This window comes from Pongo pygmaeus, chromosome Y (assembly GCF_028885625.2).
Source record: "Pongo pygmaeus isolate AG05252 chromosome Y, NHGRI_mPonPyg2-v2.0_pri, whole genome shotgun sequence".
Taxonomy (NCBI): Eukaryota; Metazoa; Chordata; class Mammalia; order Primates; family Hominidae; genus Pongo; species Pongo pygmaeus.
The window spans coordinates 1187536-1212791 of NC_072397.2; the positions used below are offsets into that span (position 1 = coordinate 1187536).

Consider the following 25256-nt stretch of genomic DNA (forward strand, 5'->3'; position numbering starts at 1 on the left):
CCTCTATCTCTACATCTGTCTCCTGTTTCTGTCTCTATCTGCCTCTATCTCTGTCTCTCCAAGCCTCCCTGTCTCTGTCTCCCTACCTGATTGTCTCTGTCTCCCATCTCCCTCTATGTCTCCGTCTGTGTCTGTCTCCCTCTATCTTTGTTTTTGTCTCTCTGTCTCTGTCTCCCTGTCTTTGTCTCCCTCTATCCCTGTCTCTCAGGTCTCCCTGTCTCTCCATGTCTCTCCCTATCTCGCTATTTTTGTCTCCCATCTCCGTGTCTGTCTCACTCTATCTCTGGCTCTGTCTCCCCGTCTTTGTCTCCCTCTGTCTCTGTCTCTCTGTCTCCCTATCTCACTGTATCTCTCTGTCTCCCGTCTCCATCTATCTCTGTCTCTTTCTTTCTCTCTGTCTCCCTGTTTCTGTCTCCCTCTGTCTCTCTATCTCTGGCTCCCTCTATCTTTCTGTCTGCCTGTCTCTCTTTCTCTGTATCTCCCTCTATCTGTCTGTCTCTGTCTCTCCCTGACATCTGAACGAAGCCCCAGGCTCCCTGGGGCTCATCTCTGCATCACACACACACACACCCTGACTCAGTGCTCGGTGCCACAGGAGCTCGGGCCAACGCTGCCAAGGAGGAATGAGGCTGCGGCCAGCTGAGCCCACAGCAGACTCCCCATGTCTGGCTGGCGCAGTCCTGCAGACCAAGACCCACCCATCTGCACAGGCCCCACAGACCCCACCACATCTCACACGTCCACCTCAGAAAGGTTCTTGGCGGGGAAAGGGGAAGGAGGGACGAGAGGATGCAGGGAGTGCTTTGCAAACAGCGGTCTCAGATAAGCAAGTGTCAATTCCATTGAAGCAAAGAAGAAACAGGGCATTCATTTAAGGCAGCCTGTCCAACTCCTTCCTATTTCTATTTTTCAGACAGAGTCTCGCTCTGTCACCCAGGCTGGAGGGCAGTGGCGTGATCTCAGCTCACTGCAACCACCACATCCCGGGTTCAAACGATTCTCCTGCCTCAGCCTCTTGAGTAGCTGGGACTACAGGCACGCACCACCATGCCCAGATAATTTTTTTTGTATTTTTAGTAGAGACGGGGTTTCAGCATGTTGGCCAGGCTGGTCTCGCACTCCTGACCTCAGGTGATCAGCCCACCTTGGCCTCCCAAGCTAGCTGGGATTACAGGCTCATGCCACCATGCCCAGCCTAATTGTTAATTTTTTGTAGAGATGGGGTCTCACTATGTTGCCCAGGCTGGCCTCAAACTCCTGGGCTCAAATCATCCTCCCAACTTGGCCTCCCGAAGAGCTGGGAGTGACAGGTGTGAGCCCCTGAGCATGGCCTTCAAACCTGTTTCTAGGAGGAAATTCTGTTTTCATCAGCTGCTGGATAACAGTGGAGGATGTCTACCTTGCACCTGTTCCAGGGCTGAGTGATGCAACAGCCACAGCACTAAGTTCTCCAGGCAGAATGAGCCAAGCCTTTGGGATCTGTCAGACTGGAGACAGACTGATCAAGATACCTACTGATCTGTGTGTCAAAGTGCTTTAGCAAAATGCACGCTACATGGAAAGGTGTCCGCGGCGGTGTTACGCTACCTGGAACAGATCTTCCACCTTCTTCCCCAACAGCCTGTGGTGCTGGTGTGTTCCCTCTCGGATGGCAAACTCCAGGTATGTAAAGAGGTTCCAGGTGAGGTCATTTTTGTGCATGATGATGCCATGCAGAGAGTATTCACCGTCCGATGCCAGGTGGAGGTTCGCTGTCTCTGTGTTACTGTAACCTGAAGAAACAGGGACAGTCGTGTGACCTCCTAACGAGAAAATCCAAGGAAACCTGACCGTAGGGGATGTATAATTGAGATGTTAAAATAAACATCATCCATCTGACTATAGCAAACTGTACCCTCAAAGAAACTGGACCGTAGGGGATGCATCATTGAGATGTTAAACATCATCCATCTGACTATAGCAAACCGTACACTCAAGGAAACCTGACTGTAGGGGATGCATCATTGAGATGTTAAAATAAACATCATCCATCTGACTATAGCAAACCGTACACTCAAGGAAACCTGACCGTAGGGGATGCATCATTGAGATGTTAAAATAAACATCATCCATCTGACTATAGCAAACCGTACACTCAGGGTCAGCTGGGCGGGAAAACAGCAGCCACCACGCCCCAGCTGTCGACTGCTGTAACTGTTATGCACTGAGGCTGATCCTTCATGATCGTGGCCACGCTCAAGTTCCCAGTTATGCAGGCAAACACCCGTCTAGATGTGGCTGTGGAGGTGTGCTGTAGCTGGCGTTTGTATCTACCATCGGTTTGACTTTAAGTAAAGGAGATTAACCGCCCAAAATGTGCGCTGGCCTCATCCAGCTCATTGAAAACCCCAGAAGCAAACATTAGGCTTTCCTGGAGGAGAAATTCCACTTGAAGATGGCAGCAGCAGCTCCTGCCTGAGCTTCCAGCCTGCTGACCGGCCCTGTGGATTTTGGACTTGCCAGCCCGCGCAATCACGTAAGTCCTTAAGATAAATCTCCTAGGTTATATCCTAGGGGTTCTGTTACCCTGGAAAGCCCCAAATGATACTGGGAACTTCATCCTCCACCCACTGCATGCCCAGGTCAGCTGTCCATAGACCCAGTCCCCAAGCTCCCTTCCAGGATGCCCCCTCCCACAGAATGGGAGGCTGGAAGGTGGAGGAGTTGTTGGTGGAGACCCGTATATGGAAACAGATGGCCTCGCACCACTCTGGTCCTCCTATGTAAGAAACAGTCCTGTGTTCATGTTAATGATGAAATGTTACTGTTTTCCCACTGAGCTGACCCTGAGTGTACAGTTTGCTATAGTCAGATAGATGACATTTATTTTCATCATGAATAAATGATGAGACCTATGGTGAAGCAGGAGCAGCCTGTGCAGACATGGAACTGCTCCTAGGACTCAACTGCACAAAGCATTGTCAAAAGGAGTTGGAACAAGCTTTCATGGTGCCGGTGATGAAAAGCATTTATCCATATTCATCATTATTTTCTTTCTTTTTTTTAATTTTTAAATTTTTCTTGAGATGGAGTCTCACTCTGTCTCCCAAGCTGGAGTGCAGTGGCATGATCTCAGCTCACTGCAAGCTCCATCTCCTGGGTTCATGCCATTGTCCTGCCTCAGCTTCCTTAGTAGCTGGGACTACAGGTGTCTGCCACCATGCCCGGTTAATTTTTTGTATTTTTAGTAGAGACAGGGTTTCACCGTGTTACCCAGGATGGTCTTGATCTCCTGAACTCGTGATCTGCCTGCCTTGGCCTCCCAAAGTGCTGGGATTACAGGCGTGAGCCACCACACCTGGCCTATTCATCATTATTTTCAATACGGGAGAATGGTACTGAACTGCTCTGGCTGGGGAAGATGTTCTGGCTTCTATGTTCCAACCTCTAAGGATATAGTCACATGTCTCTGTGGTAAGGGCACAGCCTTTGGAGCCTCAACCAGTGCGTGCTTTGTGTCCTAATCATAGAAGCACAGCCACCTCTGCCCAGGTGTCATCTGTTCTCCTGCCCTTCCCAAGCTACTCAAGGACTTGGCCATGTGCTCTCTGTTCTAGCACCATGCTGAAGAGTTCTGTTCAATTCAGAAAACACATTGTCATCCATCCATCCATCCATCCACCCATTCACCCACCCATCCAGTTATCCACTCACCCACCCATCTAATCGTCCACCCATCCATCTGCTGATCCACCCATTCATCACTCATCTATGCATTACCCCACCCATCCAATCCACTGATCCACCCATCTACCCAGTCATCCATCCATTCCCCCACCCAGCTACCCATCCAGCAATCCACTGATACATCTATCCATCCATCCGTCCACCCACCATCTATTCACCCACCCTCCCAATCGTCCACCCAGCCATGCACCCATCCATCCAATCATCCATCCATTCACACGCCCACCCATCCACATGCCCACTCATCCATCCATCCACCTACCCATCCATCTATTCACCCATCCACTGATGGATCCACTGATCCAACCATCCATGCATGTATCCATCCATCTACATCCATTTATCCATTCATTCCCCCACCCATCCAATCACTCATCCATCCATCCATCCATCCATCCACCCATCTGTTCACCCACCCTCCCCATCCATCTACATCCATTTATCCATTCATTCCCCCACCCATCCAATCACTCATCCATCCATCCACCCATCCACCCACCCACCCATCTGTTCACCCACCCTCCCCATCCATCTACATCCATTTATCCATTCATTCCCCCACCCATCCAATCACCATCCATCCATCCATCCATCCACCCACCCACCCATCTGTTCACCCACCCTCCCCATCCATCTACATCCATTTATCCATTCATTCCCCCACCCATCCAATCACCATCCATCCATCCATCCATCCACCCACCCACCCATCTTCACCCACCCTCCCCATCCATCTACATCCATTTATCCATTCATTCCCCCACCCATCCAGTCACTCATCCATCCATCCATCCATCCATCCATCCATCCATCCATCCATCTGTTCACCCACCCTCCCCATCATCCACCCAGCCATGCACCCATCCATCCATTCATGCACTCATCCACATGCCCACTCATCCATCCACCCATCCAACCACCCATCTACCCATTCATCCATCCATTCCCCCACCCAGCTACCCAACCACTGATCCACTGATACATCTATTCATCTACCCTCCCATCCATCCGTCCACCCACCCATCCATCTATTCACCCACACTCCCAATCATCCACCCATCCATCCACTCATCCATCCATTCACCCACTCATCCACATGCCAACTCATCTATCCACCCATCTACCCATTCATCCATCCATTCCCCCACCCAGCTACCCAACCACCAATCCACTGATACATCTATTCATCCACCCTCCCATCTGTCCACCCACCCAGCCATCTATTCACCCATACTCCCAATCACCCACCCAGCCATGCACCCATCCATCCACTCATCCATCCATTCACACGCCCATCCATCCACACGCCCACTCATCCATCTATCCACTCACCCATCCATCCACACATCCATCCGTCTGTCTGTCCGTCCGTCCGTCCGTCCGTCCATCCACCCAACCACCCCCTCACCCACTTATCCATCCACCCATCCATCCACTTACCCACCCATCTATGCACTCATCCACCGATTCATCGATCCATCCATCTATCTACCCACCTTTCATTTATCCATCCATCCATGCACCCATCCATCCACACGCCCACTCATCCATCCATCCACACATCCATTCACCCACCTACCCATCCAGTCATCCATCCATCCATCCACACATCCATCCATCTATCCACTCACCCACTCATCCATCCACCCATCCATCCACTTACCCACCTATCTACCCACCCTTTCATTTATCCATCCACCTCTCCATCCATCCATCTATCCATCCACACACCCACCCATCCATCCACCCATCTACTGATCCACCAGTCCATCCACCTTCCCATCCATGCATCTATCCATCCATTGATCGATCCATCTGTCCATCCATCCATCCATCCATCCTTCCTCCCATCCATCTATCCACCTACCATCCATCCATCCATTTATACATCTATTAACTCTACCCATCATCTATGTATCTATCATCTCTGTATCATCAATCTATATCAATGTATCTATGCATTTATCATCTATCTATGTATCTGTCTACCCATCCATCCACGTTATCTGTCTATAAAAATAAATAAGCAAGTAAATCAATGTCTGTGTACACCCTATTGGGTTCTGTTTCTCAGGAGAACATAGACTGATACAGCCCCTTTGAGACTAGAACCCATAAGGAGGTCACGCTTCTCCTATGTGCTCGCGGCTGCCACTCTTCCCTCTCTGTCATTCACCCTCTGCTTCTCACCCTTTCGGGAAAAGCAGCATTCCTGAGGGCAGAGGGACAGAAGGCGTGGCCCTCCTTCCTCACTCTGCCCAGGCTCCAGGTCACCTTCCCTCAGTGACTTCCACCTGCAAAGATTCTCAGAGCAAAACCCGCTGGGTCCTGTCACCTTGCTCTGTCTTCTCCAGGAGCCCCATGGCAGCACAGATGTTCAGAAGCCTCTCCATTCCACACGCAGAGGTGTCCACTTTGCTGGCAATATCCGCAGCCTTCTGGGGTGCTTCATCTTTTAACAAATCAAACACCTTCAGTTTGCAAGCGGTGAACAGGGCCTGTTAAAAACAAGTGCAGAGAGACTCATTAAGTCACTTGTCGAGTACTTTTTACTCCCATAGACCCAAAAGATGGAGACCAATGTTGTCGAAAGTATACAACTTGGCCACTGAGCCTTCTTTCACAGAGAATGGTGGGGATTTATAGGATCAAGTCCCCAGCTATAAAACAAGGCGTACACAAGGTAAAAGCACATCAACGAATATCATGCAGAAAAACCAGCCCATGGGAGAAAAATCAATATGCTGCAGATATGGGCTGAGTTCAAAACCCATATGTTGAACCCCTAATCCCCCCAGTCCCTCAGGATGTGACTGTATTTGTAGGCAGGGTTTTAAAGAAGTGACTCAGGTAAAATGAGGTCATTTGGGTGGACCCTAATCCAATAGGACTGGGGTCCCTATAAGAAAAGGAGATGAGGACACAGACACACACAGAGGGATGACCCTGTGAGGACACAGGGAGAAGACAGCATCTCCAAGCCCAGGAGAGAGGCCTCAGGAGGAACCAGCCCTGCCCACACGTTTATACTGGACTTCCAGCCGCCAGGACTGTGGGAGAGTCGATGTCTGTTGTTTATAAGCCACCCAGTCTATGGTATTCTGTGATAGCAGCCTGAAATGCACTAAGACATCCCATAAGAAGATGAGATGAGGACACAGACACACACAGGGATGACCCAGGGGGAAGACGGCATCTACAAGCCCAGGAAAGAGGCCTCAGGAGGAACCAGCCCTGCCCACACCTTCATCTCGGACTTCCAGCCTCCAGGACTGTAGGAGAATCAATGTCTGTTGTTCATAAGCCACACACAGAGGGATGACTTGGGGGAAGATGATGTCTCCAAGCCAAGGAGACAGGCCTCAGGAGGAACCAGCCCTGCCCACACCTGGATCTCAGACTTCCAGCCTCCAGGACTGTGGGAGAATCAATATCTGTTGTTTATAAGCCACCCAGTCTATGGTGTTCTGTGATAGCAGCCTGAGATGGACTAAGACATCTCATAAGAAGAGGAGACACACAGGCACACACAGAGGGATGACCCTGTGAGGACACAGGGAGAAGACGGCATCTCCAAGTCCAGGAGAGAGGCCTCAGGAGGAACCAGCCCTGCCCACACGTTGATCTCGGTCGGACCTCCAGCCTCCAGGACTGTGGGAGAATCAATGTCTGTTGTTTATAAGCCACCTGGTGGTGATTTAATAATCACCACTCGGTAAATTAGAGGCACAGATGGAATGTGCCTTTATTCCTTATTCACTGCATGTTCTCTCTCCTGATGATGAATGGCAGGAGGTGTCGTCAGCCCATCTCCCTGTCTCCCAAAGCCTGCGCCCCTCCTGCACCTGACATCCCCACCTCTGCTTCCCAGAGGACGCCCTGTGAGGGACCCCTGGTGTTGGGAGGGCTGCATCCCTTCTAGGCTGCCACCGTGAGGGGCCCCTGAACAGAACAGCTGAAAGATGGGGCCTCAGGCCGGGCGCGGTGGCTCACGCCTGTAATCCCAGCACTTTAGGAGGAGGCCGAGGTGGGTGGATCAGCTGAGGTCAGGAGTTCGAGACCAGCCTGGCCAACATAGCGAAACCCTGTCTCTACTAAAAGTACAAAAATTAGCCGGGCTTGGTGGTGGGTGCCTGTAATCAGGAGGCTACTCCTGAGGCTACTCAGGATCTCCTCTTGAGATTCTTAATTACATCTGCCAAGACCCCTTTTTAAAACAAGGTCCTATTCACAGATTCTGGGGATCAGGCTATGGACAGATCTTTCAGGAGGACCACAGTTACTCAGGAGGCTGAGGCAGGAGAATCGCTTGAACCTGGGAGGCGGAGGTTGCAGTGAGCCGAGATCATGCCACTGCACTCCAGCCTGGACAACAGAGCCAGACTCCATCTAAAACAAAAAACAAACAAAAAAAAAAAACAAGAAAAAGAGAAAAGGGTCTTTGCAGACGTAAGTAAGCTAGGGGACTTCAGATGAGTTGGAGTCAGTGGATTAGGGAGACCTCAAAATCCAATGACAGCTGTCCTTCTAAGAGACTGAAGAGGAGACACAGACACAGAGGAGAAGGCCATATGGAGACGGAGGCAGAGACTGGAGTGGTGTGGCCACAAGCCCAGGGATGCCTGGAGCCCCCAGGAGCTGGGAGATGCAGGAAGGATCCTCCCCTAGAGCCTCCAGAAGGAACTGAACACAATCGTGGTGGACCCAACAGTGGTCCCCAGAAAGATCTGTCCACATCCTAAAGCCCAGGACCTGAAATGAGACCTTATTTGGAAATAGGGTCTTTGCAGATGTAATCAAGTTAAGGATCTTGACATGAGATCATCCTGGATCAGGGCCCTCAACCCAATAACAGGTGTTCTTCTAAGAGACAGGAGACGCAGACACAGAGGAGAAGGCCACGTGGAGACGGAGGCAGAGACTGGAGTGATGCGGCCACAAGCCCAGGGACGCCTGGAGCCCCCAGGAGCTGGGAGAGGCAGGAAGGATCCTCCCCTGGGGCCTCCAGAAGGAACTAGCTACAACTGTAATGGACTGAACTGTGGTCCTCCTGAAAGATCTGTCCATATCCTGATCCCCAGAATCTGTGAATGGGACCTTGTTTTAAAAAGGGGTCTTGGCAGATGTAATTAAGAATCTCAAGAGGAGATCCTCATGAAGAAGGGTGGACTCCAAGTCCAATGACAGGTGTCCTTGTAAGAGACAGAGGAGGAGACACAGACACAGAGGAGAAGGCCACGTGGAGACAGAGGCAGAGACTGGAGTGATTCGGCCACAAGCCCAGGGATGCCTGGAGCCCCCAGGAGCTGGGAGAGGCAGGAAGGATCCTCTCCTAGAACCTTTGGAGAAAGCGTGGCCCTGAGACCACCTGACCTCAGACTGCCAGCCTCCAGGACTGTGAGAAGTAAATTCCCTTTGATTTAAGCCGAGTGTGTAGGGTCATTTGTGAAATGCGGCCTGAGGAGACAGACACAGGTACCTTCGATAGCATAAAGCCGTCAATCAGCTCCAGGAGGCGTGTCGGGAACGGAGGCAGGGTCTCCTGAGTCCTGTGACACTCAGCCTCTGCCGCGGCCTGTCCCGCCTCTCCCGCCTGGGCCTTCTCATCGCAGCTGCCCGTGTCCCTCTGAGCGGGCTCCGAGCCGCTCCCCTCCACGTCACTGAGGTCTTCGAAGGTATCCACGGCGGGGATGGAGTTGTGCTTGACACGCCGCCGCAAGTCCTCCGGGCGGGGCGGGTAGTAGAGCTTCACCAGCTGCTTGCAGAAGTGGTTCAGCGGGAATCCCACTACGTTCAGAAAGTCCCCGTGTACAGATTCCACCAGCACGCCGCCCAGGGCCTGGATCCCGTAGCCACCAGCTTTGTCCCTGGGTAGGCAGGGGAAGGTGACAAGGAGGTGACAAGGGAAGAGGTGACAAGGAGGAGAAAAGTTTCTGGGTCTGCACATGTCACGGCTGGGAGGCCGAGGTGGGCGGATCACGAGGTCAGGAGATCGAGACCATCCTGGCTAACACAGTGAAACCCCATCTCTACTAAAAAAAATACAAAAAATTAGCCAGCCGTGGTGGCAGGTGCCTGTGGCGTCTCAAAAAAAAAAAAAAAAAAAAAAAAAAAATTTCACAGCAAGGCTGGGTGCAGTGGCTCACGCCTGTAATCCCAGCACTTTCGGAGGCCGAGGCAGGCGGATCACCTGAGGTCAGGAGTTCGAGACCAGCCTGGCAAACATGGTGAAACCCCATCTCTACTAAAAATACAAAAATTAGCTGGGTGTGGTGGCAGGTGCCTGTAATCCCAGCTACCCAGGAGGCTGAAACAGGAGAATCACTTGAACCCAGGAGGTGGAGGTTGCAGTGAGCTGAGATCGTGCCACTGCACTCCAGCCTGGGCGACAGAGGAAGACTCCATCTCAAAAAATATATATATATATATATTTCATGTGTTAAATGGGATGTTTTGACATGTGTATACATGCGTCATCATTAAATCAAGCCAATTATCGTATCCAGCACCTCATGTACTAATTTTGTGTGTGTGTGTGGGGAGAAGACTTCAGATCTAGTGTGCTGGCAATTTTCCAGTAAGACACTGTTCCTGTAAACCACAGTCACCAGGCTGTAAAGAGCCTTGAACTTCTCCCGTCTCACTTAACTTTTTATTTTTTATTTTTATTTTTTAAAGACGGAGTCTCGCTCTGTTGCCCAGGCTGGAGTGCAGTGGCGCGATCTCGGCTCACTGCAACCTCCGCCTCCTGGGTTCAAGCGATTCTCTTGTCTCAGCCTCCTGGGTAGTTGGGATTACAGGCACCTGCCACCACACCCGGCTAATTTTTGTATTTCTAGTAGAGATGGGGTTTCACCATGTTGGTCAGGCTGGTCTCGAACTCCTGACCTCAAGTGATCCGCCCACCTCAGCCCCCCAAAGTGCTGGGATTACAGGCGTGAACCACCACATCTGGCCCTCTTTTCTCTTTCTTATTTTATCTATTTATTTTTTTTTCAAGACAGGGTCTCACTCTGTTGTTCAGGCTGAAGTGCAGTGGTACATTCTTGGTTCGCTGCTGCCTCAAAATCCTCCCGTCTTGGCTTGAGCTACTGTGCCTGGCCTGTCTTTCTTTAAATGTATGTAAACATTTAAAGTATGTATGAAAATTCAGGTGTTGGGCTGGGCGCGGCGGCTCGCAACTGGTCATCCCAGCACTTCGGGAGGCTGAGGTAGGCAGATCACCTGAGGTCAGGAGTTTGAGACCAGCCTGGCCAGCATGGCAAAACCCCTTCCCTACTAAAAATGAAAAATTCGCCAGGCGTGGCGGTGGGTGCCTGTGGTCCCAGCTACTTGGGAGGCTGAGGCAGGAGAATCGTTCGGAACTGGAAGGTGGAGGTTGCAGTGAGCCAAGATCGCGCCATTGCACTCCGGCCTGGGTGACGGAGGAAGACTCCGTCTCAAAAAAAAGTTCATGTGTTAAATGGGATGTTTTGATATATGTATACATGTGACATCATTAAATCAAGCCAGTTATCCTATCCAGCACCTCATGTACTTATTTTGTGTGTGTGGGGAGAAGACGTTACATGTAGTGTGCTGGCAATTTTCCAGTAAGACACTGTTCCTGTAAACCACAGTAACCAGGCTGTAAAGAACCTTGAACTTCTCCCGTCTCACTTAATTTTTTTTTTTAAGACAGAGTCTCACTCTGTTGCCCAGGCTGGAGTGCGGTGGCGCGATCTCAGCTCACTGCAACCTCCACCTCCTGGGTTCAAGCGATTCTCCTGTCTCAGCCTCCCGGGTAGCTGGGATTACAGGCACCTGCCACCACACTGGGCTAATTTTTGTATTTTTAGTAGAGATTGGGTTTTGCCATATCCGGGCTGGTCTTGAACTTCTGACCTCAGGTGATCCGCCTGCCTTGGCCTCCCAAAGTGTTGGGATGACAGGCGTGAGCCACCGCGCCCGGCCCTGATTTAAATCTTGTATCCTTTGACCAAGTGCAACTGTTTTATATTCCATATATGTGAGATCCTGTGGTATGTGTCTTCCTCTGCCTGGCTGATTCCAATTGATGTAGCATCCTCTAAGTTAATATACATATCTATTACGCAGACTCCATCTCTACAAAAACTAACAATAAAATCGGCCGCGTGTGTTGGTGCGTGTCCTGTGGTCCCACCTACTCAGGAGGCTTTGGTGGGAGGATTGCCTGAGCCCAGGAGTTCAAGACCAGCCTGGGCAACATAGTGAGACCCCATTGCTACAAAAAAATAGAAAAAATTAGCCAGGCGCGGTGGTATGCATCTGTAGACACAGCCACTAAGGGGGCTGAGGTGAGAGGATCATTTTGACTTGAGAGGTTGACGCTGCAGTGAGCTATGACTGTACCACTGCACTCCAGCCTGGGTGACAGAGTGAGACCCTGTCTCAAAAAAATAAATAAAATTATTTATATAAATATATAAAATAAACATTTTATATAAATATATTTATATACATACATTTATATAAATATTTTATATACTTTTCTAATATATAAAAATATATTTTATATAATTATATATTTATATAATACATAATACATTATATATTATATATAATTAATATGTGTAATTACATATATTTAATATATAATTTACATATAATCACACATAACATTATACTAATTATTATGTAATATGTATTAATATGCATAGTTACATATATTAATCATATTTAGTACATATAATATCCATATCATATTCATATATAATTCTATATTATATAAATATATAATTATATTTTATTAGAATATATAATCGATTATTTTATATATAATTATATATGATCGCTTATATATTATATATAATTATATATGATCGCTTATATATTATATAGAATTATATATGATCGATTATATATTATATAGAATTATATATGATCGCTTATATATTATATAGAATTATATATGATCGAGAATTATATATGATCGATTATATATTATACATAATTATATATGATCGATTATATATTATATATAATTATATATGATCGATTATATATTATATAATTATATATGATCGATCATATATTATATATAATTATATATGATCGATCATATATTACATATAATTATATATGATCGATCATATATTATATATAATTATATATGATCGATCATATATTATATATAATTATATATGATCGATCATATATTATATATAATTATATATGATCGATCATATATTATATATAATTATATATGATCGATCATATATTATATATATGATCGATTATATATCTGAGCCTCCATGGATCAGTGTGGTTGTGAAGGGTTTGTGCTTCTGAGCCGAGCGGCTCTCCCTCTGCCACACAGCCTCCAGAGCAAGGCCTCCTTCCTTCTCAAAGGCTGGGTGGGACACCCCATGTGTGAGGGTGGCCAGGCTACCACACGTGTCCCCCATCCCCACACGCCCCCGAGACTCACATGGGCTCCCCGCTGTGGATGTATTCCCAGAGCAGCTCCTCAGACAGCTCCGAGAACTTCACCTTCGTTTCCTCGTAGAATTCCGAGACCCTGGTGTCCAGTTGATGTTCTGCAAGGACAGAGCCCTGGGGGTGAGCATGGACGCCAGCTTGTCACCTCCGTGCCCTGACAGCTGCATGGCTGTGCTGTGGAGGTATGTACTCGAACATAGCACACAGTTCAGATATGGATGGTTCATGGGGGGATAAGGTTCATTTCAGACAAGAAAAGAGAGAAAGAGGCCGGGCGCGGTGGCTCACACCTGTAATCCCAGCACTTTGGGAGGCCGAGGCGGGCGGATCACAAGGTCAGGAGTTGGAGACCAGCCTGGCTAACGCGGTGAAACCCCGTCTCTACTAAAAATACAAAAAAATTAGCCGGGCATGGTGGCGGGCGCCTGTAGTCCCAGCTACTCGGGAGGCTGAGGCAGGAGAATGGTGTGAACCCGGGAGGCGGAGCTTGCAGTGAGCTGAGATCGCGCCACAGCACTCCAGCCTGGGCGACAGAGCGAGTCTCTGTCTCTTAAAAAAAAAAAAAAAAAAAAAAAGAAACAGCACTTTGGGAGGCCGAGGCAGGTGGATCACCGAGACGAGCCTGGCCAACATGGCAAAACCCCGTCTCTACTAAAAATACAAAAATTAGCCAGGCGTGGTGGCAGGTGCCTGTAATCCCAGCTACTTGGGAGGCTGAGGCAGGAGAATCACTTGAACCAGGGAGGTGGAGGTTGTAGTGAGCCGAGATCGTGCCACTGCACTCCAGCCTGGCCGACAGAGCGAGACTCTGTCTCTAAATAAATAAATAAATAAATAAATAAATAAGTAAATAAAAGAAACAGATGTTTGTTCTCTGCCTCAGGGTCCGGACACAGAGCCCCTGAATCCTGGGGAATCTGTTGAGTGACAGGAGCGAAAGCAGGTGTTTTGCTATGTGGCGACAAGCTCCTTTCATCCACAGGGGAGCTTATGTTAATGAGGGGCCTTTTGGAAACGGCAGGCTTTGGGTGTCATGGGAACCTGCCAGGGATTTGCGGGTGGGAGGTTCGGCTCCACCCCTACCTCCAGGGAGCAGGGAGAGGGGCTGGAGATGGAGTTTGCTCCCCAGTGGCGGATGATGTCATTAATCCTGGCCTTTTAAGAGACCCAGAAGGGGCTGGGCGCGGTGGCTCACGCCTGTAATCCCAGCACTTTGGGAAGCCGAGGCGGGCGAATCACGAGGTCAGGAGATAGAGACCATCCTGGCTAACATGGTTAAACCCTGTCTCTACTAAAAAAAAAAAAAAAATAGAAAAAGTTAGCTGGGCATGGTGGCGGGCGCCTGTTGTCCCAGCTACTCGGGAGGCTGAGGCAGGAGAATGGCATGAACCTGGGAGGCGGAGCTTGCAGTGAGCCGAGATGGTGCCAGTGCACTCTGGCCTGGGCGACAGAGCGAGACTCTGTCTCAAAAAAAAAAAAAAAAAAAAAAGAGACCCAGAAGGACAGGGTTCAGGGAGCTTCTGGTGGGTGAACACATCAGGGTGTGGGGGGAGCTGTGCCACGGCAGGCATGGAGGCTGCATACATCCTGCACCCGGCACCCTGCGCTGTGCTTGGCTTCTGTTTGGCACTCCCTGACCTGCTTCTTCGTAACAAACCCGCAAGCTGGGAAGGAAAGTGCTGTCCTGAGTTCTGTGAGCCCCTCGAGCAAATGACCCAACCTGAGCAGGTGCTTGGAGGAGCCCCCAGTGAGCGGTGGATGGGTCAGAAAAGTACAGGTGTGCCCAGGGATATGGGGCTGGCATCTTTGCCGGGAGGTCCCATGGGGCCCAGCCCTTCACCTGTGGGATATGTGCTAACTCTGACAGCTAGTGTCAGAACTGATTGAATTCTAGGATGCCTCCTGGTGTCCGCCAACAAGCTGGGAATGGGTTGGTGCAGGAAGAACCCAGCCATATGGTGATACAACTGCCTGGGCTGGGCACCATGGTGCACACCTGCAGTCCCAGCAATATGGTGATACAACTGCCTGGGCCGGGCACCATGGTGCCCACCTGCAGTCCCAGCACTTTGGGAGGCTGAGATGGGAGGATTTATTCAGCCCAGGAGTTCGAAACCAGTCTGGGCAACATAGCAAGACCCCACCTCTATAAAAAACACAAAAATGAGCCAGATGTGGTGGCGTGTGCCTGTAGTTTCTGACTCTAGAGGCTGAGGCAGGAGAATCGCTGGGGCCCAGGAGGTTGAGGCTGCAGTGAGCTATGATCACACCACTGCACTCCAGCCTCAGTAACAGAGGGAGACCCTGTCTCAAAAAAAAAAAAAAAAAAAAAGAAAGGCCGGGTGCAGTAGCTCACACCTGTAATCCCAGCACTTTGGGAGGCCGAGGCGGGTGGGTCACCTGAGGTCGGGAGTTCGAGACCAGCCTGGCCAATGTGGTGAAACCCGTCTCTATTAAAAATACAAAAGTTAACCAGGCGTGGTGGCGGGCACCTATAATCCCAGCTACTCAGGAGGCTGAGGCAGGAGAATTGCTTGAACCCGGGAGGCGGGGGTTGCAGTGAGCTCAGATTGCACCTCTGCACTCCAGCCTGGGCGACAGAGTGAGACTCCGTTTCAAAAAAAAAAAAGAAAATGGCAAAATAGGCCGGGCATGGTGGCTCACGCCTGTAATCCCAGCACTTTGGGAGGCCGAGGCAGGTGGATCACCTGAGGTCAGGAGTTCAAGACCAGCCTGGCCAACATGGTGAAACCCCGTCTCTACTAAAAATACAAAAATTAGCCGGCAGTGGTGGCGGGTGCCTGTAATCCCAGCTACTCAGGCAGAAGGATCACTTGAACTTGGGAGGCAGAGGTTGCAGTGAGCTGAGATCGTGCCACTGCACTGCAGCCTGGGTAAGAGAGCAAGACCCCGTCTCAAAAAAAGAAAAAAAAGAAAAAGAAAAAGACAAACCACACATTTTCCTTTGTCCTGCACACTTCCAAATCGGCCGGCAACTTTCCGAAGCAGGACACAAGCACAAACCCCTCTGGGGTGGGCAACTGTCCTCCTCCCTCAAGCCCAGGGTCCCAAGAATGTCCCGGCTTCTTGTCTCGGCCTCTGGGGGGACCCTGATCCCCGGGCCGCGGTTACCTTTGCTGGAGCAGTGGACGATGGCGACACCTGTGAACACACTGTGTTCTCTCCCGCTCAACCTGCAAGACACAACCGGTGACGACGTCACCATGCTGTAAACCGTGGGAGCTACAAAGCGAGTGTCTCAGAACCAGGGAGGCAGTGAGGCGTCCTTGGTCCTGGCTCCGTCCCCAGCCTCTTGTCCCCGATCTTCCTGCCGTGGGGTCTCCAGGGAAACCTTTACGGAGGGGCCGGGGAAGGGGTCACAAATCCCACCGGCAGTGGCCCTGATGGGAGGCCCCAGGCCAGGCAGCTCTTAGCTGGGCGTATGGTGGGCAGGGGGTGCGTCTCTTCCATGTCCTGGGATGGGGATGAGGTGCCAGGCTATGGGCTCAGGTCCAGGATGCCCAGTGGGAAGGACAGGGCACTGCCAACTTCTCGTGACCCCAGCAGTCTGCAGTGGGCATGAGACATTCGGGGATCAGTGCTGCAGAATCCTAGACAAGGATGAGCATAGAGGGATAGTGCCTGCCTCCCTGCATAGCTCAGAGAGCAGAGCTCACACAGCACAGCTCACGCAGCACAGCTCAGACAGCGCAGCTCACGCAGCACAGCTCAGACAGCGCAGCTCACGCAGCACAGCTCACGCAGCACAGCTCACACAGCACAGCTCACGCAGCACAGCTCACGCAGCACAGCTCACGCAGCGCAGCTCAGACAGCGCAGCTCACACAGCACAGCTCACGCAGCACAGCTCAGGCAGCAAAGATCAGACAGAACAGCTCACGCAGCACAGCTCACGCAGCGCAGCTCAGGCAGCGCAGCTCAGACAGAACAGCTCACACAGCACAGCTCACACAGCACAGCTCAGACAGCAGAGATCAGACAGAACAGCTCACACAGCGCAGCTCACACAGCACAGCTCACACAGCACAGCTCACACAGCACAGCTCAGACAGCAGAGATCAGACAGAACAGCTCACGCAGCACAGCTCACACAGCACAGCTCAGACAGCAGAGATCAGACAGAACAGCTCACACAGCACAGCTCACGCAGCACAGCTCACACAGCACAGCTCACACAGCACAGCTCAGACAGCGCAGCTCACGCAGCACAGCTCACACAGCACAGCTCAGACAGAACAGCTCACACAGCACAGCTCACGCAGCACAGCTCACGCAGCACAGCTCACGCAGCACAGCTCAGACAGCGCAGCTCACACAGCACAGCTCACACAGCACAGCTCACACAGCGCAGCTCACACAGCACAGCTCAGACAGCGCAGCTCACACAGCACAGCTCACGCAGCACAGCTCACGCAGCACAGCTCAGACAGAACAGCTCACACAGCACAGCTCACACAGCACAGCTCAGACAGCAGAGATCAGACAGAACAGCTCACACAGCGCAGCTCACACAGCACAGCTCACACAGCACAGCTCACACAGCACAGCTCAGACAGCGCAGCTCAGACAGCGCAGCTCACACAGCACAGCTCACACAGCACAGCTCACACAGCGCAGCTCACACAGCGCAGCTCACACAGCACAGCTCACGCAGCGCAGCTCAGACAGCGCAGCTCAGACAGCGCAGCTCACACAGCACAGCTCACACAGCACAGCTCAGACAGCGCAGCTCACACAGCACAGCTCACACAGCACAGCTCAGACAGCACAGCTCACACAGCACAGCTCACACAGCACAGCTCACACAGCACAGCTCACACAGCACAGCTCAGACAGCAGAGATCAGACAGAACAGCTCACACAGCACAGCTCACACAGCACAGCTCACACAGCACAGCTCACACAGCACAGCTCACGCAGCACAGCTCACGCAGCACAGCTCAGACAGAACAGCTCAGACAGCACAGATCAGACAGCACAGCTCAGACAGCAGAGATCAGACAGAACAGCTCACACAGCACAGCTCACACAGCACAGCTCACACAGCACAGCTCACACAGCACAGCTCACACAGCACAGCTCACGCAGCACAGCTCAGACAGAACAGCTCACACAGCACAGCTCACACAGCACAGCTCAGACAGCAGAGATCAGACAGAACAGCTCACACAGCGCAGCTCACACAGCACAGCTCACACAGCACAGCTCACACAGCACAGCTCAGACAGCGCAGCTCAGACAGCGCAGCTCACACAGCACAGCTCACACAGCACAGCTCACACAGCGCAGCTCACACAGCGCAGCTCACACAGCACAGCTCACGCAGCGCAGCTCAGACAGCGCAGCTCAGACAGCGCAGCTCACACAGCACAGCTCACACAGCACAGCTCAGACAGCGCAGCTCACACAGCACAGCTCACACAGCACAGCTCAGACAGCACAGCTCACACAGCACAGCTCACACAGCACAGCTCACACAGCACAGCTCACACAGCACAGCTCAGACAGCACAGCTCACGCAGCACAGCTCACACAGCACAGCTCACACAGCACAGCTCAGACAGCGCAGCTCACGCAGCACGGCTCACACAGCACAGCTCAGACAGCGCAGCTCACGCAGCACAGCTCACACAGCACAGCTCAGACAGCACAGCTCACGCAGCACAGCTCACACAGCACAGCTCAGGCAGCACAGCTCAGGCAGCACAGCTCAGTCAGAACAGCTCACGCAGCACAGCTCACGCAGCACAGCTCAGACAGCACAGATCAGACAGCAGAGGTCAGACAGCACAGCTCAGACAGACGAGCACAGACCGCACAGCTCAGACGGCAGAGCTGAGACAGATCCACCCTGCTCCCCAGGATACCCGGCCAGATATCACAGCTACTCTGTGGTTCAGAACCCAAGACAGCTCTGAGGCCAACACGGTGCTTACCGGGACAGCATCCTGTATGCGTCCTGCTTGTCCACCGGCTTCTCCAGAATCAGCCCCCCGACCGTCTGCGAGAGGAAGGGAACGGAGGGAGTTGGTTCCCACCACCTAAGTCAGGCCTGTGCAAGCCCCACGGTCCCATTCGCAGAAGTCACTTGTTTTATGGAAATGAAGTTGACACGTCCTGAGAGTCACCATTTCAAACAACTAACTGGAGTTACCATGTTGTACCACCACCACCTGCCTGGTTCCAGAATGTTCTCTTCACTACAGAAGGAGACCCTGTCCCCACGCAGCTGTCCCTCCCTAGTGTCCCTCCCCAGATGCTGGTAACCGCCCATCCTCTTTCTTTCACTGTGCGTTTGCCTGTTGCGGACATGGTGTAGTAACAGAATCCTGCAATGTGTGGTCCTCCGTGGCTGGTTTCTGTCACTGAGCGTGATGTCCTCAACATTCATCCATGTTGCAGCCTGTTTCATAGCCTCGTTCCTTTTCTTTTCTTCTTCTTTTTTTTTTTTGAGATGGAGTCTCACTCTGTTGCCCAGGATGGAGTGCAGTGGCGCAGTCTCGGCTCACTGCAACCTCCGTCTCCAGGGTTCAAGCGATTCTCCTGCCTCAGCCTCCCTAGTAGCTGGGATTACAGGTGCCTGCCACCATCATGCCTGGCTAATTTTTGTTATTTTTTATTTATTTATTTATTTTTGAGACAGAGTCTCTCTCTGTCGCCCAGGCTGGAGTGCAGTGGCATGATCTCGGCTCACTGCAAGCTCCGCCTCCTGGGTTCACGCCATTCTCCTGCCTCAGCCTCCCGAGTAGCTGGGACGACAGGCGCCTGCCACCACGCCCAGCTCACTTTTTGTATTTTTAGTAGAGACGGGGTTTCACCGTGTTAGCCAGGATGGTCTAGATCTCCTGACCTCGTGATCCACCTGCCTCGGCCAGCCTGGTTCCTGTTCTTGGCTGCATAGTATTCCACTGTGTGTGGATGGACCATGTTGTAATTACCCATTTATCCACTGACAGCCACTTGAGCTGTTTCTGCCTTTTAGCTGTTGTGAATAGTGCTGCTGTGAACATTCATGTAGAAGTTTTTGGTGGAACACCTGTTTTGAATCCTTTTGCGTACATACAAGAGTAAATGTATTAGTCTGACCGGGACACCATAGCAAAGTCCTACAACCCAGGTGGCTTTTAAACTACAGAAATTGATTCTCCCACGGTCGTGGAGACTGGAAGGGCGAGATCCAGGTGTGGGCAGGGCTGGTTCCTCCTGAGGCCTCTCTCTCGGGCTTGTAGACGCCGTCTTTTCTCTGTCCTCAGGTGACCGTCCCTCTGTGTGTGTCTGTGTCCTCATCTCCTCTTGTTATGAGCTGTCTCAGTCCATTTCAGGCTGCCATCACGGAATATCATAGACTGGGTGACTTAGAAACAACAGACATTGATTCTCCCACAGTCCTGCAGGCTGGAAGTCTGAGATCCAGGTGTGGGCAGGGCTGGATCCCTCTCTCCTTAGCTTGGAGATGCCGTCTTCTCCCTGTGTCCTCACAGAGTCATCCCTCTGTATCTGTGTCCTCATCTCCTCTTCTTATGAGGTGTCTTAGTCCATCTCAGGCTGCTATCACAGAATACCATAGACTGGGTGGCTTAGAAACAACAGACATTGATTCTCCCACAGTCTTGGAGGCTGGAAGTCTGACATCAAGGTGTGGGCAGGGCTGGTTCCTCCTGAGGCCTCTCTCTCGGGCTTGGAGATGCCGTCTTCTCCCTGTGTCCTCACAGGGTCGTCCCTCTGTGTGTCTGTGTCCTCATCTCCTCTTCTTATGAGGTGTCTTAGTCCATCTCAGGCTGCTATCACAGAATACCATAGACTGGGTGGCTTATAAAGAAAAGACATGGGCCGGGCATGGTGGCTCACGCCTGTAATCCTAGCACTTTGGGAGGCCAAGGCAGGTGGATCACGAGGTCAACAGTGCGAGACCATCCTGTCCAACATGGTGAAACCCTGTCTCTACTAAAAATACAAAAATTAGCCGGGTGTGGTGGCGGGCACCTGTAATCCCAGCTACTCGGGAGGCAGGAGAATCACTTGAACCCGGGAGGCAGAGGTCACGGTGAGCCGAGATCGCACCACTGTAATCCATCCTGGGCAACACAGTGAGACTCTGTCTCAAAAAAAAAGAAGAGGGAAATTTGGACACAAACACCCAGAGGGGAGAAGGCCACGTGGAGATGGAGGCACAGATAGGAACCATGGGGCCCTCAGCCAAAGGATACAATGGGTTGCCAACAGCCTCCAGGACTTGGAGAGAGACCAACACCAACTTCTCCTCAGTACCTCTGGAAGGAACAGAGCCTACAGACACCGCGATTTGTGGCTGCTGGCCTCCAGAACTGTGTACCTTCCTGTGTCTTTTGAGGTGGAGTCTCGCTCTTGTCACACAGGCTGGAGCACAGTGGCGTGATCTCGGCTCACTGCAACCTCCGCCTCCTGGGTTCAAGCGATTCCCCTTCCTCAGCCTCCTGAGTAACTGGGATCACAGGTACAGTCTGTATATTCTGTATCATTTATGATATAGAATTAATGTAGCTTATCTGTTGCTATGTGTTATAATATTCTCTTGCAATTGATAGCATAATATCATTTATGATACTATCAATTAGCCACCACGTCTGGCTAATTTTTGTATTTTTAGTAGACATGGGGTTTTACCATGTTGGTCAGGCTGATCTTGAACTCATGACCTAAGGTGATCTCTGCCCACCTCAGCCTCCCAAAATGCTGGGATGACAGGGGTGAGCCACGGTGCCCGGCCCCTTCCTGTGCCTTTAGGCCCCTCATCTGCTGGTAGATTGTGATGGGAGTTTCTGGAAGCGAGTGTGCTGCTGTCTTCAGGGGAATCCAGAACCTCCGAAACAGGCAGAATCACCAAGCACATGAAAACCAAATGGGACATGAGAAGGGAGGGACCCTGGCCGCACTCACCACGATCGTGTCCGCTCCAATGACCACATCGGGGGTCCGCAGGTCTTTCTGCAAGAAAGCCAGATTCCGGTTTAGCGGTGACATGCTGTGGGTCTCACAGAGAAGTTTTCCCATTGGTGCGGGCGTGAAACAGCACTGCAGGGGCAAAGCCAGGCCGACTTTGGAAGTTAAGGCTGGGGGCGCTCAAGGTGATGAACAAGGACAGGAGTGGGTCCCCCAGGTGTTCGCCCTGCAGGGGCTGGAACGTGGGTGAGGCCAGGGCCCACGGGGGCTGTGTGATCAGGGGTCAGGCACTCACGGAGCATCTCACGGGCACTATGGGAAAAGCAATGCCTGTTCTGTAAGCTTTTGTTCTTCCAGATGGGCAGGTAAGGTTTGATTCAGGGGTCCCAAACCTCCCTGAGTTACCCAGAATTAAGGCCAAAAGGTTTTTGATCCGTTCGATGTAATTTCAGAAAAAGGTACTTAGGGCCGGGCGCAGTGGCTCACACCTGTCATCCCAGCACTCTGGGAGGCTGAGGCGGGCAGATCACCTGAGGTCAGGAGTTCGAGACCAGCCTGGCCAACATGGTGAAACCCTGTCTCTACTAAAAACACAAAATATCAGTCGGGCACCTGTAATCTCAGCTACTCAGGAGGCTGAGGCAGCAGAATCGCTTGAACCCGGGAGGCGGAGGTTGCAGTGAGCCAAGGTTGCACCCCTGCACTCCAGCGTGGGTGACAGAGTGAGACTCAGTCTCCAAAAAAAAAGAAAAAAAAAAAAAGGAAAGAAAAAGAAAAAGGTACTTAGGACGATAAAACAATCCAGGTTGAAAATTCAGCCTCAGAGGCCGGGCGCGGTGGCTCACGCCTGTCATCCCAGCACTTTGGGAGGCCGAGGCGGGTGGATCACAAGGTCAGGAGTTCGAGACCAGCCTGGCCAAGATGGTGAAACCCGGTCTCTACTAAAAAAGTAAAAAATTATCCGGGCATGGCGGCAGGTGCCTGCAGTCCCAGCTACTCGGGAGGCTGAGGCAGGAGAATTCCTTGAACCTGGGAGGTGGAGGTTGCAGTGAGCCGAGATCATGCCACTGTACTCCAGCCTGGGTGACAGAGCGAGACTCCATCTCAAAAAAAAAAAAAAGAAAAGAAAAGAAAATTCAGTCTCAGAGCAACAGAACAGGCAGTCACAGGACATCTGCGTGCAGCTTTGACCTCAGCTCATCCCAGCACTGGTCTCCCTAAGCTCTGCACTGCCAAAACCCACAATCAATACTGTTGTCTTCATAGCACTACTCACAACAGCCTTACCTCTAATGTATTTCTTTCTTTCTTTCTTTTTTTTTTTTTGAGATGGAGTCTCACTCTGTCACCCAGGCTGGAGTGCAGTGGCGCGATCTCAGCTCACTGCAAGCTCCGCCTCCCGGGTTCACGCCATTCTCCTGCCTCAGCCTCTGGAGTAGCTGGGACTACAGGCACCCGGCACCACGCCCAGCCAATTTTTTGTGTGTGTGTTTTTAGTAGAGACGGGGTTTCACCGTGTGAGCCAGGATGATCTTGAACTCCTGACCTCTTGATCCGCCCGCATCAGCCTCCCAAAGTGCTGGGATGACAGGCGTGAGCCACCGCGCCCGGCCTTCTAATGTATTTCTTACATTAACGGCAATGGTGTATTGCCTGCTAACACAGAGCAACAGGGAGGCTACATTAACTCTATATCCTAAATGATAGTATTATATTCATTGTAAGAGCACGTTACAACACACAGTAATAGCTATGTGAATTTTATATATTGTGACTGATGTTATGTTAGACTCATATAACATAGAGTAATTGATAAGCTACATTAATTCTATATCCTAAATAACAGTAGTGTATTAATTATAATAGTGTATTACAGTGGGGCGTGGAGGCTGACACCTGTCATCCCAACACTTTGGGAGGCCGAGGCGGGTGGATCACCTGAGGTCAGGAGTTGGAGACCAGCCTGGCCAACATGATGAAGCCCCATCTCTACTAAAATAATAGTGTATTACATAGGAGCATATCGTAATGATAAATGACATAATTCTACATTATGATACAATTATATTAATTGTCATAGTATATTACATAGTATCACACAGTAACAGATATTAATTCTATGTATCACAACACATAGTAATAGATGTTAATTCTATATCGTAACTGATATTACTATATTAATTGCAATATTGTATTCAAACATAGTAACAGATAAGCTACATGAATCTTAAATCTTAAATGATAATAGCATATTAATTATAATTGTATATTGCATTGTAGCATATAGCAACAGATAAACTACATAATTCTATATTATAAATGACGTTATATTCATTGCAATCCGATATTACTTAGTGGCACAGTAATAAGCTACATAATTCTATATCATAAATAATACTATTATATTAATTGTAGAATATTACAACACATAGTAATACAGTACATTAATTGTATACCATAAATGATACTATTATATTAATTGCAAAAGAATATTATAACACATAGTAATAGATAAGCTACATTAATTGTGTATCATCATCGAGACTATTATATTAATTGCAAGATAATTTTTGTTTTAATTTTTTATTTTTTGGAGACGAAGTCTTGCTCTGTCGCCTAAGTTGGAGTGCAGTGGCGCGATCTCGGCTCACTGCAACTTCTGTCTCCCGGGTTCACGCAATTCTCCTGCCTCAGCCTCCTGAGTAGCTGGGATTACAGGCATGCACCACCACGCCCAGCTAATTTTTGTATGTTTAGTAGAGACGGGGTTTCACCCTGTTGGTCAGGCTGGTCTCGAATTCCTGACCTCAGGTGATCCACCCGCCTCGGCCTCCCCAAGCGCTAGGATTATAGGTATGAGCCACCGCGCCCGCCCACAAGAGATTATAATACATAGTAATAGATAAGCTCTGTTAATTCGACATCATAAATGATACTATGCTATCAGTTGCAAGAGAATACTATAACGCATAGTAATAGATAAGCTACATTAAAATTCTATATCATAAATGATACTATGATATCAATTGCAAGAGAATATTATAACACATAGTAATAGATAAGCTACATTAATTCGATATCATAAATGATACTATGCTATCAATTGCAAGAGAATATTATAACACAGT

At 50.2% G+C, this 25256-nt stretch overlaps 1 protein-coding gene across 4 annotated transcripts in view; it reads right to left on the reverse strand.

Moving 5' to 3' along the window:
* ASMTL (acetylserotonin O-methyltransferase like) overlaps positions 1-25256 on the reverse strand; it is a 51661-nt gene that overhangs the window by 14774 nt on the left and 11631 nt on the right. For all 4 annotated transcript variants that reach the window (XM_054473296.2, XM_054473298.2, XM_063660939.1 and 1 more), the window contains 7 exons: positions 22126-22173; positions 19146-19210; positions 16321-16382; positions 13178-13286; positions 9206-9593; positions 6062-6224; positions 1588-1772 (listed from right to left, as the gene is read on the reverse strand). In XM_054473296.2, coding sequence (XP_054329271.1) covers positions 1588-1772; positions 6062-6224; positions 9206-9593; positions 13178-13286; positions 16321-16382; positions 19146-19210; positions 22126-22173 — 1020 coding nt within the window. The remainder of the gene's footprint in view (positions 1-1587; positions 1773-6061; positions 6225-9205; positions 9594-13177; positions 13287-16320; positions 16383-19145; positions 19211-22125; positions 22174-25256) is intronic.